This window comes from Rhinoraja longicauda, chromosome 1 (assembly GCF_053455715.1).
Source record: "Rhinoraja longicauda isolate Sanriku21f chromosome 1, sRhiLon1.1, whole genome shotgun sequence".
NCBI lineage: Eukaryota > Metazoa > Chordata > Chondrichthyes > Rajiformes > Arhynchobatidae > Rhinoraja > Rhinoraja longicauda.
Window position 1 is genome coordinate 109096711 of NC_135953.1, and position 20878 is coordinate 109117588.

A 20878-nucleotide genomic window follows, 5' to 3' on the forward strand; every position below is an offset into this window, starting at 1 on the left:
GTTATTTCCTTCCAATAACAACCATGACAGTCCCATAGAACATTGTTGCCTACGTCAGTAAGTTTGATTTTCTTGCAGTCAGAATCTACAATGACTAAGCATACTCTTGTTGTTAAGCTTGAATTCCAGTCTGTGGTTCATTACAAAATCCCAGCTCACTGTACAAATCCACAAATTAGAGTCAAGATAGATATGCTTTTTGAATGATGTAATACAGGACACATCTACTTAGCAAATATAAATCGATGTGAGAAAATTCGCACAAATTGAATAGCTAAAATTGCAGGACAGTCTTTCCACTTTTAAATCCATCCATAATATTTTGTGGCAGTCACTGGCACAAAGAAAGCGACTAATGCCGAAGTATTTTGAGGAGAGCATTAAATCCAATGCCTATAGCAAATTAATAATTCAGCAAAGCTGGTCAACAATGTGACATGGTCGACAATGGTTTATGCACTGCTGGAATTCATTATGGAGACTAATCCCAAGACATCCATTATTATCAGATGAATGCACACCATTTACAGCATCTCAGGCTGTAATTTGAGATTAGTCCGATCCGAATCCCGAAACCAATAACTGATGTTGAATTGGAAACATACCATTAGTGCAGTCAATGCTGTTAGTCACCTCAAATTGCAATTTGCAGAGATAGAGAGAGAGAGGGAGAGAGAAAGAGAGAGAGAGAGAGAGAGAGAATGCATTTACAAAATATTGCAAGTCACGTCATATCAAGAACTGTACTGCTAGCCTCTGATTACAAAATACAAGCAAAGATGTGGGCAATAAAGCAGAAAACTTCCAAATACACTCTGTACAATGCTTGTTTATTTGAAGGCCACTACTTAATATGCTGCTCATGAGAATGCACATGGAAATGTTTACTGCAACAGAAAAGCAGTAAAAATGGAGTCTCATTCTCAAAGGCAGTAAAGTCCAACTTCCCATTTCAGGTGCTGAATATTTAGCTTTTATTACCCAATGAATAAATCACAGCAGCTTCCAAAACACATCATGTTTGCAGATAGATACGACAGCAACACCAAAGCTGAAATATTTTACATTCTGCCGAGAAAATACTTCACATAACTCCAATGCCAATCAGCAGCAAATGAAGACCCCCATCTCCAGCAGTGGCCTCTAAACTAAAATACTGTAAAAGGGTTCATCAGAAGATGAAAAAAAACTGCTCTTTTCATATTAAGAAGCAAACACCTCACATGCTGCTCAAATTTACAATCCATATTCTGTCCCAATATCACACAGCAATTAAGTACAATGAAAAGTTCTGCTTTCCAATAAAGATAGAGGGATTTGGTCTCTGGAATCGCAATGGTAAAATGTGGACTGTTCCTTTCCAAAACAGCTTGGCTCCATCAATAAAAAGCTAGTCACAAACAGAAATGAATGTTAAAGTTTGTAAAGATGAGGCACTTTTGTTCCTCAAGTATCCAAATTCATCCTTGCAAGGCTGACACCATAAACCTCTACCAGCCCTGCACCCCATACTATTTTTAACATGAAAGGTCATGCTTTCAGTTGTTCACTTCCCTGTCTCCGGAAATTTGTCCCCAAGTTTCCTTGGATTCATTTTGCGACAATCTACTTCAGATGTTGATCCTTTTGAAATAACGGTTCTATTAAAAAATCACTTATGGATTTTCTCTTGTTGAACTATAACCTCTACCTCAACGTCAGCAAGACAAAGGAGCTAGTCACCGACCCCAGGATGCATGGTGGAGAAGATGCTCTAACCAATATGAATGGTGCAGAAGAAGAAATGGTTGAGAGCTTCAAGTTGCTTAGCATTAGTATTACCATTGATCTGCCATGGACCAACTACATCGATGTGACAGCCAAGAAGGCTCACCAATATATCTACTTCCAAAGGAGACTGAGGGAGTTCAGCATGTCTCCAGAGACTAACAGACTTCTACACAAGCACCATAGTCAGCATTCTGTGGTGTTGCATCACAGCTTTGTTTGGGAACAGTTCTGTCCAAGAGTACAAGAAATTACAAAGAGTTGTAGCTGTAACCCAGTCCATCACGCAAACCAGACTTCCCACCATTGACCCCATCTACACTTCATGTTGCTTCAGAATAGCAGACAAAATAATTAGACTTGTCACACCCCGGTCATTCTCTTTCTCCCTGCTCAAATCCGTCAGAAGGTACAGAAGCTTGAAAGCACGTACCACCAGACTGGGGAACAGCTTCTTCCCCTGGCTTCTGAACAATCCTTCCAGAAATCTGGGTACTGCCCAATTCACCTCTACCTCTGAGGACATTAGACTATTAGACTATAAAACTAATGCATTACATTGCTGAGAACTATATTCTGCACTCTGTCTCTTCCCCTTTGCTCTATCTATTGTACTCAAGTTCGATTTGATGGTATTTACATAGGGTATATCTGATGTTTGGATCACACCCAAAACACAGCTTATCACTGTACTTCAGTACACGTAACAATAATAAACCTTTTATTTTAAATTTCCATAATAAAAATAATTCTAGATCTGTCATAACATTCAGGCATAGGAATACTGGATGCAAGTTACAACACATAGGTAAGGAAACCATATAAACACGTAAATGCTGAAACTCCGTTCCCCAAATGCCTAATTAAGGACTCGCAATTTGCAGAAATAGTCAAATCTAATTTATGAACCTTCCCAATTCGACGCAACAGGTGATTGCACTGCTGCCCTCACTACCAATTTTCAGTTTCAAATAATTTGATGCCGAGGAAGAGAACCTTATCCATTTATCCACTTTATTCTTCCTGCACACCTGCTCAGTTTGCAATCAAAGAAACAGAAGCACGTTGTTCATTTCCCCAGTTTGCCCACTAGGAGGTGTGCAAGAGCAAACCAGGGCTGCAAACTCCCCCCTCTTGCAACGCAGCACCTGGCCTGCACGTTTCATCTTGTCATCAGAGCACTGAGATGAGACACACACCGTGTGAAAGTACGTCCATGCCTCAATGTGACCAATGAGTATTGCCACACGCCATACTTCCTGATAACTTCAACTGATAAACAAACATTCACGCAACAGAATTGCAATGAATCAGAAAGGTAGTTAACCTCAAATTACCCCACAGAAATGTTCTGCAAGACAGCAATCTCACAATCCAACATTTCACATCACTTTGTGTTACATATACCAAGAAACATGGTGAAGTGTTACCGTCGCCTGTTATTACAGTTATTAATGCAAACCTCTTACTGAGTGGAAAACCAGACCAAAATTAAATTAAAATGTGAAATTAAAGGATCCTTCAAGTGGACCAAATCCCTGCAGTGAGGCATTTACAAGTAGGGGATGCACATTTTCAAATGGGGATTCTAGAGGAAAAGGCCCTTCTCTTTAAAAAAAAAATGCAGGTTAAAGGGGGATACATTTTTTAAATGTATTTTAATATACATATTATACATATGTGTATATAAATATTATTTAATCCAAAGCAAGTCTAAACTATTTTTTCCCTCAACATTGCTCAGTTTTTGCAACAAGACATAACGCTTGAGGCTTCTTGCTGATCAACGTACGAGGAGAAAAACTGCTGACTCATTATTTCTGATCTGATAAGGTATTCAACACATGACTTCACTGATTGTGCTGCTATTCTGCAAGATTACAGCCAGCTCTTCAATGCATTCTAAATTATTAGCCGAGGTTAAGGCAGTACAGAATTTTAAAAAACAAAATAAAACCAATACCTTCTGTCACATAGTTATGGTCTCGGAGAAAGCTGCTGGTGATTTTTCGTGCATCAATGTCCTCACCCATTGACAGCAGGATTATTCAGCATGCCGTTCCGCAGTGGACTAAAAGAAGGAGAGGTCGTCACAACAGCAGCATCCATACTCCCACTGCCTAGCAGAGGTGGAGGAGGAAGGCAAAGAGTGCAGGGCACAGCATAATGTGGTTTAGTGATGCAGCACAGCTTTACAAAAGAGAGTAAGAAAAAAAACAGCAAAAAGGGAAGGAGAGAAAACGAAGAAAAAAATAGCTGGCGCCAAAGTGACAGTGTAAAAAAAAACGAGCAAAAGGTGGTCTATTGTAGAGGGGGCGTTTCACAGTACCGTATCCAGTTCTGCAGTGAAAAGAGCCAATCAGTCTCAGTCAGGAACTCCTCAAACAAAATCCTGTGCGGAATCTGCTGGAGTGCTGCTGCAGAATTTAAAACAATTGCCGAGCAAGTGGCAGGTTTGAGCAGCACTTTGAATAAGTGCACTGCTGCATTAGCTGCCTGTGGAGACTCTGTAAAGCAGGAGCGCTGTGTGGCAACGGCTGCTGCTATCGTATGTGCATGCTGCATCAGTGCAAGCTCCTCCCAAACATGCTGTCAGCATCCAACCATGTTAGTCCGCATTTCTGGGAGAAGAAATATGGCAATGCAGGTGATTAAAGGAAGACATTGCACTATGATTTGGTGGCTGTGCAACAAATACTCCTGTGCTGGTGGTTACACACTGAATAACTAAGTCACAAGTTAGCTACTACTAGAAAACTAAAAGCAAGCGCATGTTGACACACAAGCACACGTATACACACACACGCGTGTGCACAGAAAATTAGCAAAAAAGATTAAAAGCAAGAGAAACAAAAAAGAGAGAAAGTACAGTACAGCAGGTTAAACGCTTGGCTTCAGTGATTAGCCAGAGGGCAAACAATGCAAAAAGCATTTAAATCAGCAACATGAATTTTGTCAATAGGTCCTGCTTGAAGTAATGTGACTTCTTCAGATTCCTACACATTAATGGTACTGCTTACACGATTCTTCCTATCATGAGAGTCTTTGTATACAGCCCAATACATAATCCTTTGATCAGATTTGAGATTCAAGCAAAAATTTAACCAGCGAGTCGACAAGGTCATTGGCCAGAAAACAAGATCAGACAAAATATTTTTGTTTCTAATTTGTAGCATAACTGCTGCTATTTACCAGCAAGATTCAACATAGAAAAGACCATGTGGACCATCATATTTAGGAGGGTATATTTGTGCACAAGATTCATCCACTTCAATACTTCCTTCCTTTTCACCATTCCCTTTCTGCCATCTATTTGAAAATTGAATTACATGTATTGACTCTGCTTTAATACTGTAGCAGAGAATGCCTTTTGTTGATCACATTAAGTGTGCACCTTCATTAGTCTTTTGATCATTCAAGCAACATATCACCATTTAATTTATCACCATACTTCATGATCTTGAAAGCTTTGTTCATGACATACACTTAACTTTGAAATCTGAAAAGTTGCAAAGAAATCCCATGTAGCAATAAATGGAGGAATTTGCAGTGGGTGAATGCATAACAAATCAGAGCAGTTTTAAATTCATGCCATCTGTGAAAGTTTATGAATGATTTTTAAAAATCAGATTTTGTTTTTCCAAGATTTATTACATTGGTAAGCCGCTTTGAATACAACTGTATCATTGAGGTTCTTTTTTGCCTGTGCTGAATAGGCCCATTTATGCTGGATTCAGCAAAGCAAAAACAACCTCCGTTCTGCCTCCAAAACAAGTGTTTTCAATCCAGTTAGGCAGCACGTTCCACAGCATGATTGTGCCTTGCAGAGATTGGTTCTGCTGACCATTTGCCAGTGGATGCACTCAAGTTGTTTAAAAGCAAAGATGTTCAGTTTACAAAGGGGATGAAATTGCAAGATACAGCTTCTGGGAAATACAAGTTAGACTGAAAAGCTAAGCTTGCTTGGAGAAGTTTCTTAGTAAACACTCAGATGTTAGAACATCCGATCTGCTCCGTGCCAGCACGAATTAGTAGCCAGGATTCCTCACTTAGAAACACAGTAATTCCTTTGACTGGCATAAACAGGTCCTTCGGCCCACAATGTCTGTGCTGAACATGATACCAAGACCAACTCTTACCTGCGTGTACATAAAGCATATCCCTCCATACCTGTGTGGTTATCCAGATACCTCTTAAATGCTACTATCCTATCTGCCTCAACCACCACTCCCAACAGTACATTCCTGGCATTCACCAGCATCTAAAAAAAATGTGTCCCATTCATCTATTTTAAACTTTGCCCTTCTCACCTTTGGGAGTTCAACCAGATCAAGTACATCCTCCGTTGGGCCTTTATGACTGTGGAGTCGATGGTTGCCTCCCATTTAAGGTCCTTGGAGATGATGGTTCCAAGGAACTTAAATGACTCCACAGATGTGACTGTGGTGTTGTTGATGGGGAGTGGGTGGAGGGGAGGGGGAGCTCCCCTAAAGTCGGCAATCAGTTCCACCATCTTAAAAGAATTAAGCTCCAGGCTGTTGCGATGGCACCAGGACGCCAGCTGTGTCACTTCTTGTCTGTAGGCAGATTCCTCCCCATCCTGGATCAGTCCAATCAGGGCTGTGTTGAGAAGCTTAACAGAGGAGTTTGTGGAGATGCAGTCGTTGGTGTAGAGAGTAAAGGAGAGGGAAGAGTACACAAACTTGTGGTGGTCCTATGCTGATGGTCTGCAGGTCCGAGATGTGCTTTCCCAGCCTCACATGCTGCTTCCTGCCTGTCCACTGACAGAGGGTTTCAGGCACAGTCAGCTGGGAGAATTTGGAGTGTAATAGCTCTGGCACAATGGTGTTAAATGCAGAGCTAAAGTTCAAACAAAATCCTTGCATAGGTCCCCTTGCAGTCTAGTTGCTGGAAAATGAAGTGCAGGCCTAGGTTGACTGCATCATCCACCGATCTATTGGCCCGGTATGCAAACTGCAGAGGGTCCAGCAGGGGGTTTGTGATGTTTTTCTGCTGGGCCAGCACGTCTTTCAAAGGTCTTCATGACTACAGAGGTCAGTGCTCAGGCCTGTAGTCATTAAGACCAGTGATCCTTGTCTTTTTGGGTACAGGGACAATAGTGGAGACTTTGAAGCTGGCAGGGACAGTGCAGGTTTGTAGGGACTGGTCGAAAACGTCTGTGTAGACCAGTGCCAGTTGTTCGGCACAGAGCTTGAGGGTAGAGGGGGAAAAAAATTGTTCGGTCCTGGAGATTTCCAGCTTTTCTGTCTCCTGAATAGTCATGCTGTAAGTGGGTGTGAAGTGGTGATTACAGAGGGGTGTGTGTGTGGGGGGGGGGGGGGGGTGGGTGGTTTGGAAGGGGCCAGTCTTTGTAAGGAGCGGGGAGTTTCCTATTGTAGCTGGTGATTTCTTGCAAGCCTTTCCAAACTGAAGAAGAGTCATTACCTGAGAACCTGCTCCTCAGCTTCTCAGAGTACCTTTCCTTGGCAGCTCCGATTCCTCTTCTCAGCTTGTACTTGGCCTGCCTGTAGAGGTCTGCATCCCCTCTCCTGTAGGCCTCATCTTTTGACTGGCGGAGCTGTCCGAGTTCTGCTGTGAACCAGGGCTTGTCGTTGTTGAACCAGATCCAGGTCTTAGTGGGAATGCAACGGTCCTCACAAAAGCTGACATAGGATGTTACAGTGTCTGTATACTCATCAAGGCTTGTGGTTGCTTCCCTGAACACATTCCAATCAGTGTAGTCAAAGCAGGACTGTAGATTCTCAATGCCCTCACTTGTCCACCTTTTAGTTGTTCTGACCACAGGCTTTGCAGATTTTAGTTTCTGCCTTTAGGTCGGAATAAGGTGAACTAAACAATGATAATAGAGACCCAGAGCTGCCCGGGGAACAGAGCAATATGCATTCTTGATTGAAGTGTCCTCTCCCCTATGGTGGGGCAGGTAACATGAAATCTGTACTTTGGGAGCTCACAACTGAGGATAGCATTGTTAAAGTCCCCCAAAACTATGACCATGGAGTCCAGGAAGTCACTCTCACACCTCAATACCTGGTCAGCGAGCTGTGTTTGCGCCTCACGAACGCAGGCTTTGGGGGGGGGGGGGGGGGGGAAAGAGATGTAAATTTCAGTGAGAATAAAAGAGGTAAATTCCCTCAGAGAACAAAAGGGTTTGCAGTTTATAAAGAAAGATTCTAGATTGGGGGAACAGAGGCTAGACAGTACTGTGATGCTGTGTAAAGAAGTGAAAGCATGTTAGAATTTTTTTTTAAATCAGATTTTCAAATGGATTTTACTTTGGGAATTCACTTGGATTTTACTCCAGCGAAGTTTAAAAACAGTGAGTTTCCTATAATTTGTATGGTTTTACTGGTTAAGATAAAAAAACATGCAAATATAGACATGTTAAACAATTTTAAGTTCCAAATCAGCTTTATGGTTTAAAAATTTCAACACACCATTTTAAGAGAATACATTGGAGCATGATTTGGCCAATCCATCAAATGAAATCTAACACTTTTGCTTTTCACATCATTTGCAGCCACACGACTCTAACCTTTAAAAAAAAAAAAAAACAATGCCACTAAAAGGAATGGAAAAGCATTTAATTTGCTACGAAACAGCAGCTAGTTGCTTATTTTTTTGTCTTTTCACCCCAAGTCATTTTCAGTGGTTTGAAGTCAGGTTGTGAATTTAATACAATAAAATGTGGGGATTTTCTTTGCTGTTGCAAAAAAAAAAAAAAAAAACATTTATGTGTTAAAAAGTGTACTACTAATTGCCTTTGAAACACCAAATATTTCATTATCCAAGGGAATAAAAACATTTTGACACAAGGAACTACAAATACTTGTTTGCAAAAAAAAAAAAGAGTGCTGGAATCACTCAGCAGTTCAGGCAGCATCTCAGGAGATTAACTTGCAAACCTGTACGTCTTTGGAGTGTGGGAGGAAACCGAAGATGTCAGAGAAAACCCACGCAGGTCACGGGGAGAACGTACAAACTCCAGACAGACAGCACCGTCGTCAGGATCGAACCCGGATCTCCGGCACTGCATTCGGTGTAAGGCAGCAACTCTACCGCTGCACCACCAATGACCTATAAACCTGTTCATCTCAACCCGATTTTAAAAACCCCATCTGAACCACACTGGGAGAGGAACTGCAAAATAAATATTTTGTAGCCAATAAGGCTAGTTAGGCAAATTCTATATTTCTGTGCTACCATTCTTTCCTTGGAGTAATCAGTATTAAAGCAAACACACATCCCTTTGAATAGGCCTTCCTATGGAGATGGCGTGCATTAAAATATTTAAAAATATCTAAAACTATGTTTTGTTTACAAGTCACAAGTTCTGCTGCTTTACGCAAGCCCAAAGCATAAAAAGGGAATGTCGAGCTTTAGGGTTCCATTACCTCTGAAGCATGTACTAAACTTAATAACATAAAATGTTTCTAATGATGAACACAATACCAACATTGTCAAGTTTAGAAGTGGTTATGGAGGCAGCAACTCCAAACATGCACCCTTCATCAGCTTTGCCACTAATCTTTAAACAGCATCTGCGTTTATCAGATTAGAGATACAGCATGGAAACAGGCCCATCGAGTCCATGCCAACCAGCGATCCCCCGTACCCTAGTTCTATCCTACAGACTAGGGTGAATTTACAGAAACCTATAAACCTGCACGTCTTTGGAATGTGGGAGGAAACCCACGGGGCCACAGGAAGGACCCATACTCACAATCGAACCAAGGTCTCTGGCATTGTAAGGCAGCCATCCTACCGCTGCGTCATTGTGCCAGGCTTTTACTCAGATTCCTGATGCACACTGCAACATAGACACAGAAATTGAATTGCATAATGCTGGGCGGTTTTCCCCTCATGCATTTGGACCCGAAATTGACCTCAGCCACATCAGAACATGCTAATGATCATTTCTTATTGTTTTGCATCCCTCCCAATATTCAACAAGTCACTTCCCAGTATCATTCTTGAGCACCTGAGGTGGTTTCAATGACATCCATGCAGAGGATCATGTCATTTCCTTCATGCAGTTCCTTTTAGAGCTTTGAGACACAGACATCACAAACACTGATCCTTTGACCCACCATATCCATGCCAACTTTCCTGCCCTTCTGCATTAATCCCATTTGTCTGCATTAAGACTGCACCTTCCCGAGTTTTGGCTATTTAAGTGCGTGTCTGAATGCCTCTTAAATGAAGTAATTGTATCCGACTCAGACAATTCCTCTGGCAGCACTGTTCCAGATATCAACAACTCTTGTGCAGGAAGATTAGACAGAATTAGGGAGGATTAGACAGAATTGTCTCGGGACTGATCACTGGGCACAACATAATAATGCTTGACCCGAGTGCCTCGGGTTAATGTATTCAACCAACCAAGGTACGGAAATAGTCATTTTTCATTCCATTGCAACATGTTTCACTCTATCATCTGGTTCAAAAGATATATTGAACTTCTATTAATTTTAGTGAGGTACAAGAAAATTCACATATTTATCCTAACAATAGCACATGCCTGGGCTATTCAGACTGAAGAAGGGTCTCGACCCAAAACGTCACCCATTCCTTCTCTCTCGAGATGCTGCCTGACCTGCTGAGTTACTCCAGCATTTTGTGAATAAATCGAATCGCACATACCTGGGATGTGTTTTCAGTGTCATTGACCATCAAAAGGGGGCTTTGACTAGTTTTAGTCATTTTAAGTCAAGCTTACACAGAGACAGATTTAAAATTGCTTTTCACTTTTCAGTCATGCACTAACCACCCATGGTGCAACAAACAGGATTAGTAATTTAATATCTCGATTAAAAATACATAAGTAGTCAGAGTATATTTATCAAGTCACGGATCAGTTGAGTTTTTTCCTAACATTAATATTTATGCAATAAACATAGGCTATCATTGTATTGTTCACAGCAATCTATTTTCACAGGGCCTTACCTTCAATCGCATGAAAAGAGATCACAATCACCAATACAATATATTGTTCTTTATATCATGAAGCAGCAAGAGATAGCATTTCACATAAATGATATTCTTATATTCACGAGATATCAAATTAAATAGTTTGCACCAGAAAAGGAATATTGGGCAAGATTGAAATAGACACACAACACAGTACAGTCCAGGAATAGGCTCGTGGTCCCACAATGTCTGTGCCAATCATGATGCCAAATTAATTTCCTCTGCATGTGTGTGATCCATATTCTTCAATTTTCTGTATATCCATGTGCATATGGAAAAGCCTCTGAAAAGACAATTCCAGACTCCCACCACTCTCCATGTAAAAAACAACTTGCCCAACACCGTTAAACTCGCCCCCTCCTATCTTAAAGCAATGCCCTCCCATCTTTGAAATTTTTACCCTGGGGAAAAAGATACTGAGGCCTTCTCCAAAGCCTCCACATCTGCCTCACATAGAAGTTCATACAATTATAAGCAGCCCGTCAGGTCTCCTCTCAGCCTCTGATGCTCCAGAGGAATCATTCCAAGTTTGTCCATCCTCTCCATGTTTCCAACACCCTCTAACGCAGGCAGCATTCTGACAAATCTCTTCTGCACCTTCTCCAAAGCCTCCACATCCTTCCCGGAATGGAGCAATTAGAACTGCACATAATACTCCAAGTTTAGCCAAACCAAAAAGTTTTATAAATCTGCAACATATCTTCTGGAGCATACCATAAGCCTTTGTTACTACTCTATTTTCTTGTGTTGCCACTTTCAGGGAGCTGTAAACTTGGAGGCCAAGATCCCTCCACCCACCAATGCTGTTAAGGGCCTATCCAATAATTGTACCCTGTCCCCTCTCATTTGACCTAACAAACTGCAAGAATAAGGGGTAGGCCATTTAGAACAGAGATGAGGAAAAACTCTGTCAGAGAGTTGTGAATCTGTGGAATTCTCTGCCTCAGAGGGCAGTGGAGGCCAAATCTCTGAATACATTCAAGAGAGAGCTAGATAGAGCTCTTAAGGATAGCGGAGTCAGGGGGTATGGGGAGAAGGCAGGAACGGGGTACTGATTGAGACTGATCAGCCATGATCGCATTGAATGGCGGTGCTGGCTCGAAGGGCTGAATGGCCTATTCCTGCACCTATTGTCTATTGTCTAACTCAGATTACATTCCATCTGCCATTTCTCCGCCCATTCCTGTTGCTGATCTCCATCTCACTCTATACTCTGATGGTCCACCTCACTGATAAATAACATGGACACAAATGCAGATAGTGTAGCGGGGTCGGGTGTGAAGTGACCAAGATTCAGGAAAGCTGTTTATTTACATCTGCTCAACTCCATGCCACGTGGCAGACTAATGGATGATCTTCGCCCCTTCCAGAAACCCCATAGCTTAAGGCCATCCCCCAGCCTTGTCCATCTAGTGCCGAGAGGTTCGACCCAGGGAGTGGCCTAATCCCCCAGGGACCGCCACAATAGGTTGATTGTGTATAAATCAGATAATTATATAATATAATTACAGAGATCCCAGCACATAGCCTTGCAGAATACCACTAGTTAGAGATCTCCAGCCAGAATAACATCCTTCCAGCACCAGCACATAGCCTTGCAGAATACCACTAGTCAGATCTCCAGCCAGAATAACATCCTTCCACCACCAGCACATAGCCTTGCAGAATACCACTAGTCAAGAAATCTCCAGCCAGAATAACATCCTTCCACCATAATACCCTGTCTTCTTTGGGTGAGACAGTTCTTCATCCAAACGACCAAGTAACTGTGGTTGCCATATACCTTAATCTTGTGAATCAGCCTACAATGAGGCAGTCTACCACTCCGTCAAATGCTTTACTAAAATAAATAGGCACGTATTTAAAATGCGTCGTCAGATTCCCACCCAACAAGTCCAGAGGGAATCACAATAGGAAATAGTGAGGCTTAGACCAAAAATCTTGGTCAAACTGTAATGCCTCCCCTGTGTTCGAAAAGGTGGAGCGCAAGGGGACAGCTGTCTTTTAAATATGTACTACTCAGAAAAAGAGCCAAACCCAGCAACAATTAGCTGGTTTGTTTCTTGCTGGTTTAAAAACCTTTATAAAAGAGAAATAATTTGGACAACATACAATAGTAACTTGGAAAAACAGGATCAACACTCATCTCTCTCAAACAAGTACAAATGCAGAGCGGAGAACCCAATAATGAATCTGCAAATTAAAAGGTCAGAGCCCGAGTTTACATATGTCCTCCTCCATGCAAAATGTCACCTTCTCTCCAGCACCATCTTGAGAAAAATAACAATGCAAAAAGCTGCAGAGAGTAATGAACTCTGCCCACTCCATCTCAGCGCAGTGCAAGGGGCGGCACTGTAGCGCAGCAGTAGAGCTGTTGCCTCACAGCGCCAGAGACCAGAGTTCAAACCCGACACGGGTGCTGTCTGTATATACAGATTTGTAGGCTAATTGGCTTGGTAAAATTGTCCCTAGTGTGTTGGATAATGTTAGTGTATGGGGATCGCTAGTCGACATAGAATCGGTAGACCAAAGAGCACATTTCCACACTATACTTCTAAACTAAAGTTCTGTCCTCCATTGAAATCATCCACACAAGATGCATCCACAAGTTGGCAATATCTTTCACCATCTAACCCAAGCACACAGGTTCTGCCCTCTTCTCTGCTACCATCAGACAGGAGAGACTGAAGCCCCAAATCCCACGTGACCATGTTGATGAACAGCTACTTTCCTACAACTGCCATGTTCTGGAACAGAGTTGCAAAATCTCAATCCTATCTCAACAATAGAATACCACAGACCACCTCCTGCACTACAATGGACTTGTTTTCTAGTTATGTTTTGTACTCGTCTTTATCCTGCCTTATATAATGTATAATTTATATTTGTACATTTGTCTAAATCCATGTGCCTGTGTTTATGTCCAGGTCTACACGCTGCCATAAGGAAGATTTTCATTGCACTTGTACGTCACCATACTTGTACGTATGACAATAAACTTTAGTTCAACTTGCTGAGTTGTAGCTTCTGCAGTTCCTTTACAATACAGAGAGCGGCATTAAAAGATAAATCTCAAGGGTTATGATTCAAGAGTGTTTTATTGTCATATGTCCCAGATGGAAGAACAAAATTCTTATTTGCTGCAGCACAACAGAATATGTCAACAATATGATCGAACGATGGCAGTAGTAAAATGAGTGGGTGGCCAGGATGGTGTGGGTCTCTGATGATGCTGGCTGCCTTTTAGACCCCAATAAATCCCTTTGATGGTGGGGAGGTCAGAGCTGGTGATGGACTGGACAGTGATCACAACTTTTTGCAGTCTTTTCCGCTCCTGGACATTCATTGCCAAACCAGGCCACGATGCAACCAGTCAATATGCTCTCTACTGTACACCTGTAGAATTTCAAGAGAATCCTCTGACATACCAAATCTCCTTCATCTTCTCAGGAAGTAGAGGCGTTGATGTGCTTTAGTTAAACTTATTTCTCAATTCCCAAAGGAAATTGAACTTAAGAGTTTTGAAACAGCACTACTTAATTCTGAACAGCTGTGTGCACAAAATGTCTTTGTGTTTTCTAACAAATACAATTCATGCTAATTATACTTAGTTATCAAACCTTGAACATTTTTCTAAAATGATATAATCAACTTCTGACCTGTGCAAAAATTCTACAATTTCAATATCTCTGCCAAACAATGCAGAAATACAATTAATTTTAATTCTCTCCATATATTATTGTGTTCAAAAATAAAATATGTTAGGGTCAGGGCTTTATATCATTGTATTATGTTACTGCCATTCCCCCTCTTAGACCACACCTTAAGATTCATAAAGGTCATGGATTTTGTCCATCTGAACCGGAATTATGTTCTTCCATAGGTAAAATGGGTCTAGTAATAAAATTTACTTCCCCACATCTATTCCCTTCCATGGAAATAAAGATAGTCAACAAGCCTGAGTTCAGCATCATATTGGCAGATTTGGTTTTTGAAAATTATTTGAATTATTTAATTATCAAAGGACATATTTTTGGTGCAGAAACACTTCACGCAGAACAGCTAAACAGCTGAGGCTTTTCAGTTACTGTTTTTCCAATAATTTCATTGCCTTAATCAGAGTGGCGAAAAGTTGACGACTAATAATTTAAAATATTTTGAGATCTGCTTTTACTCCTTGGAGAGCTTTCTAACAGCTTGCCGACAATGGGAAATGTTTTGTCTGAACTACTGAAATGCGAGGCAAAGTCTTTTTTTTCGAAAATGGACCGTTTGCTCTATTGTCTCAAGAACCTTCTCCCCAAAAACTACATCCCTCCCAATTTTGGAATCTTATCTGCAGGCATCGTTTACCAAGCCAGTATGAAATAACTTGCAATTTCCTTTGCTGAAAACAACTCCAGGTTTGTTGCTGCGACATCTGCTGGCTTCTCTTTAGTGTCCTCCCGTAGAGCTAGGTGACGGGACTGAAACAAAATCAGCAGCAAACTAGTTATTTTTAAAAAAAGACTTCAGGAAAAATATTGCTGCCATCTCTCGGACATCAAAGTGATGGCGTTGACCAAAGGTCACGATCAATAACAAAAATGTCTACCATAAATGACCTGTGCGGTATTTGATGGAACATTGCAGTCTTAAGTCAAAGGATTTTGTGCAGAAACTTGTTAGCTTTTTGTGGAAAAGGGTACACAAGGGACATATCCAGAGACTTATTTTTCTGAAAGGTATCTATCAATTTTTGGGTGGTTATTAATCAATCTGGATGTACCAGGATGTTCAGGAAATCTTAGAAGATATTTTGTTGACCTCATTTAATAAATTCAATACAAATAAATCTAATTTTCTAGCTTACACCACACTTTCAATCAATAGACAAAACGTTAAATCTAAAGATAGATGCAATATAAAAATAAGCTCCAATGAGTCCATGACAATGAACATAATGTCACAGCACAAGATGCTACTAGGACAATTCATTACGTTGGCATACTAGAAGAACTATCCGTGCAATACCCTTCCTCTTCCTCACCTCTTAAAACTGTTATACTATACAGCTTTTCTTCCACTACTTTGGTTTGGACATTTTTGAATACTACACATTAACCTGTAAAGTATAAACTGTCTTTGGTTGCACTAAGGATTATGGACTTCTTTTTTGCACTGGTATTGGGGTCATTAATTTATTGACATTTTGTTTGCATATTTTCTGTGCATTTTATTTACAGGGGAGAAGGAATGCATGGGTTACTTGAAGTTAGAGAAATCAAGGATCATACCACTGGGTTGTAAGCTGGCCAAGCAAAATATGAGGTGCTGTTCCTCCAATTTGCATTTGTCTCACTTTGACAATGGAAGCAGCCCAGGACAGAAAGGGTATGGGTATGGGAATAGGAGTTAGTGTTTGGCAACCAGAAGATCATCTATTTGTGCTGCTAGTTGCACAATGTGGACTGAGCGAAGGTGTTCAGTGAAACAATCGCCCAGTCTGCGTTTGGTCTCACCGATGTACAAGAGCCCACATCTTCAACAATGGATACAGTAGATGAGGTTGGAGGAGGTGCAAGTGAACCTCTGCCTAACCTGAAATGACTGTCGGGGTCCCTGGACAGAGTCGAGGGAGGAAGTACAGGGACAGGTGTTGTATCTTCTGCAGTTGCAGGAGAAGGTACCTGGGGAATGGGTGTTTTGGGTGGGAAGGGATTATTAATCAGGGAGTTGGAAGGAGGGGTCTCTGCAGAAAGCAGAAAGGGGTGGGGATGGGAAGTGGTGGGATCTAGTTGGAGGTGGTGAAAATGTCAGAGGATTATGTGTTGAATGCGATGGCTGATGGGGTGAAAGGCAAGGATTAGGGAGACTGGCGCTGTTGTGGCGGGGGGGGAGGGGGAGCAAGTGCGAAGCTGCAGGGTACCGAGGAGACAGGTGTGAGGGCCTCATCTATGATAGAGGGGAACCTCTGTTCCCTAAAGAATGAGGACATCTCGGATGTCCTGGTATGGAACACCTCATCTTGGGCACAGATGCGACGTAGAAATTGGGAGTACGGGAAAGAGTCTTTACAGGAGGCTGGGTGGGAAGAGGTGTAGTCCCGATAGTTGTGAAAGTCAGTGGGTTTATAATAGACGTCAGTCGATAGTCTATCCCCTATGTTGGACACAGTGAGATCAAGAAAAGTAAGGGGGCTGTCGGAGAGGGTCCAAGTACATTTCAGTTCAGTTTATTGTCACATGTACCGAAGTACAGTGAAAAGCTTTTTGTTGAGTGCTAACCAGTCAGCAGAAAGACAATACATGATTACAATCAATCCATTTACAGTGTATAAATACATAGGGAATAACATTTAGTGCAAAGTAAAGCCAGCAAAATGCCATCAAGGATAGTCTGAGGGTCATCAAAGAGGTAGATGGTAGTTCAGCACTGCTCCCTGATTGCGGTAGGATCATTCAGTTGCATGATAACAGCTGGGAAGAAACTGTTCCTGAATCTGGTGGCGTGTGTTTTCACACTATACCTTTTGCCTGATGGGAGAGGGGAGAAGAGGGAGTGCCCAGGGTGCGGCTCGTCCTTGATTATGCTGCTGGCCTTGCCGAGGCAGTGTAGGGTATAAATAGAATCAATAGTATTTGAATGCAGGATGGAAATTAGTAGCAAAGTTAATGAAGTACATGAGTTCTGCATGGGTGCAGGAGGTAGCGCCAATGCGGTTGTCAATGTAGAGGAGATAGAGTTCGGGGATAGGGCCAGTGTACGCCTGGAACATAGTTTGCTCAATGTTTCCAAGAAAAAGGCAGGCATAGCTGGGGCCCATTGAGTTCCCCTTGATTTGGATAAAGTGGAAGGAAAGGTTATTGAGAGCAAGGACCAGCTCCACTAAGCAGAGGAGAGTGTTAGGAGAGGGAAATTGGCTGGTTCTGTAGTCGAGGAAGAAACAGAGGGCTTTAATGCCTTCTTGGTGGGGGATGGGGACATTGTGTTCAACTTCGGTATAAACCAGCATCTGCAGTTCCTTCCTACACTATTCCTTAACAAAATCTTCTTTATTTTACATTGTATCCCTCAGTTTGAACAAAATGACAGATCATTCATTATAATTTTATAATTTATGCACAATTCCCCCAAGTCTCTCTGGATCTTCACCATTCTAACCTTTTAAAATGTCTTTAGATTTATAATTATTTTTTCAGTTCACAATCAATGACTTTTACATAGTTGCCATGAAAAATATTTGTCACCAATTTCATAAATTACATCCAAAGGTACTCTCCTGTCTATTACTTTAGTTTTATTCCTTCCAAAATAACAAAAAACACATTTTTGTTTTACATAGACATGTCAAACCCATTACAAGTTCACTTTGCTCTAATCTGATCGATTTCAAAGTGCTTAGACATTTTGCCTCAATAAATTAAGGTTACGCTTCATTTTGTTTTGTGTCGTTATCAATTCTTTCATTATTTCATTATCTCCTGCTTCCTACCTCATCCCAGTTCCGTTTTCTCCATCTTTTGGTTCCTTGGTTATAAGCTGTTCATTTGCAATCTCTCTCTCTGCTGTGACAGAAGGTCATTAGTCTCTCCACAGGTGTTGCCTAATCAGCTAAGGGCATTCCGCCTGACTTTTCCAGCATTTTGCTTTCTGTGCTATGATTTAAGGTTTATGAGTATGCAAGAAAGAAGCCTATTTTTACCTTTGTGTAGGAAGAAACTGCAGATGTGTTCTTTATCATGCTTTCTTTGTCAATATGCTAATAGGTGCCACGATATCATTGATTGGTAATACTGAAATAGAATCAGCTCAGTCATTTAGAGAATGGTAGTTGTGTAGAACAGATCAGAAGAACACTAGAATAAAACCAATTAATCTGTGAATACTGGAAAAAGTAATTGAAGGTCCACATGTAAACTAATTTTTAAAGTATGGGATAAAGAATCGACTCACTGCAAACAATGCAAATCTGTCCTCACAGAAAGCCTATATATATTCTCAACACGGGGTGATAAGATTAAGACTAAAAACTTTTAGTCTTGAGATTAAGACTAAGCATTTTAGGTAGAGATTTTTATCTGTTTCTAAACTGAAGTTTAATTGTTTAAAATTATCTCTGGGTGTTGGTTACTTAGGGGAACAGAAATATTTTGAATCTCGTTTATCAAATAGTTATTTTTTTTAAATGTTTTAAATTCTGATAAATAACTGACAAATAGATTGAACTGTGTGCAGTTTTGGTCTCCAAATTTGAGGAAAGATATTCTTGCTATTGAGGGCGTGCAGCGTAGGTTCACTAGGTTGATTCCCGGAATGGCGGGACTGTCATATGTTGAAAGGCTGGAGCAATTAGGCTTGTATACACTGGAATTTAGAAGGATGAGAGGGGATCTTATTGAAACATATAAGATAATTAGGGGATTGGACACATTAGAGGCAGGAAACATGTTCCCAATGTTGGGGGAGTCCAGAACAAGGGGCCACAGTTTAAGAATATGAGGTAGGCCATTTAGAACGGAGATGAGGAAGAACTTTTTCAGTCAGAGAGTGGTGAAGGTGTGGAATTCTCTGCCTCAGAAGGCAGTGGAGGCCAGTTTGTTGGATGCTTTCAAGAGATAGCTGGATAGAGCTCTTAAGGATAGCGGAGTGAGGGGGTATGGGGAGAAGGCAGAAACGGGGTACTGATTGAGAGTGATCAGCCATGATCGCATTGAATGGCGGTGCTGGCTCGAAGGGCTGAATGGCCTACTCCTGCACCTATTGTCTATTGTCTATTGATTCAGACTGTCTTTGTGAATTGAAGGTTGCGGTTAACTCTGAATTTCGAGTCTCTAATGTGCCTTCTTTCCAGTTCTCTGCCTTCCCAAAATGCAAATAGTTTTGGAACAAAAGCAACTATTGCACGAGTAAGACATGTAGCCAGGAAGATTGCTCACCAATAGTCCCAACAATAATAAAAATACCTTCAAGGTTTGGGTAATGAACAGAGTCTAAGGCAATTTTAATGGAAGCATTTAAATAGGTGCCAGCAATTGGTATTGGTTTATTGTCATCATGTGTACCGAGATAGAGCAAAAAGCTCAGTTTTTGTGTTAACCAGCCAAATCATACTCTACCTGTGCAACCTAACCATAGACAAGTACAACGTGTAATGAAATAGCTAAACACCAATACCCAGCAGTGTTAGAACATTACAGCTACAGGCAAGGTGGGGTTAAACTGAAACTAGATGCTCAGTTAGTAAATGAAAAGCACATGTGCTGTCACAGTGATATCAACTCCCTTAATTCATAAATGGATTGCAAATTTTCTTTGCAGAATTGGCACTATTATTTTAAAAGAAAATAGGATAGCTGTTTAACAAAGCTGTTGGAAAATAAAAAAAGTTTTTGCTTTGATCAGTTTAACTCAAGTAGCTTTTAATTTACTCCAACCCCCACACCTATTTACTTGCATTTCAGACATTTGTTATCATTAAACAGGTTTTGGGACCTTGTTTTCTCTAAGGGCACAAGCGATTATTTCCCCCCCACAAGATTGCACTAATTCATCACTGTGTCAGAATGTGATTTTAGCCCTTCAACAAAATTGTACAAGAAACACTGGCATTTTGGGCTTTATGTAATGAGTGCTGGAACAGAACAGATTTAATATGTTGCCACTGCACCAGAGAATGAAATATGCCATCCATTATGATCTGACCAAATAAAACCCAAAAACAAGCATAATAACTAACAAAGGCAGCGTTTCTTGCAAAAATCTAAAAAGTATGTTATTTTTGATGAAAACAAAATTTATCTACTTTTGAGCTTGCAGCAAGTTGATCGCTTTGTGTACATCTATTGTTAACATATAAATCTCAAAATTAGTCCAATTGCAAACAAAAAATGGTAACAAATTACCTGGATTCTGCAGTCAAACTGCTAGACCTAACACCAGACTAGTGTTTACTTCCTTCCATTTGTGCAACCTATTAGCTGAACATGGCCAAGCCTTCAGAGGTTATTGCCCTGTGCAATTATAACCAACAGCCTTCCTTAGGTAAATCCCATCATACGGAAGCTAAGAGAGATTAACGTGTCGGAAGGAACCGCAGATGTTGGTTTAAACCGAAGATAGACAAAAACCTGGAGTAACTCAG

General features: G+C 41.0%; 1 protein-coding gene across 3 annotated transcripts in view; it reads right to left on the reverse strand.

The window, feature by feature from the left end:
- LOC144596234 (serine/threonine-protein phosphatase 2A 55 kDa regulatory subunit B gamma isoform) overlaps positions 1-20878 on the reverse strand; it is a 199203-nt gene that overhangs the window by 136302 nt on the left and 42023 nt on the right. Inside the window, exon 1 of one of the 3 annotated variants that reach the window (XM_078404453.1) lies at positions 3731-4271. The exons of the other annotated variants lie outside the window; for them this stretch is intronic. Within the exon in view, the coding sequence (XP_078260579.1) occupies positions 3731-3800 (70 nt within the window). The 5' untranslated portion in view covers positions 3801-4271. Of the gene's footprint in view, positions 1-3730; positions 4272-20878 lie in introns of those variants that run through there. 3 annotated transcript variants of the gene reach the window in all.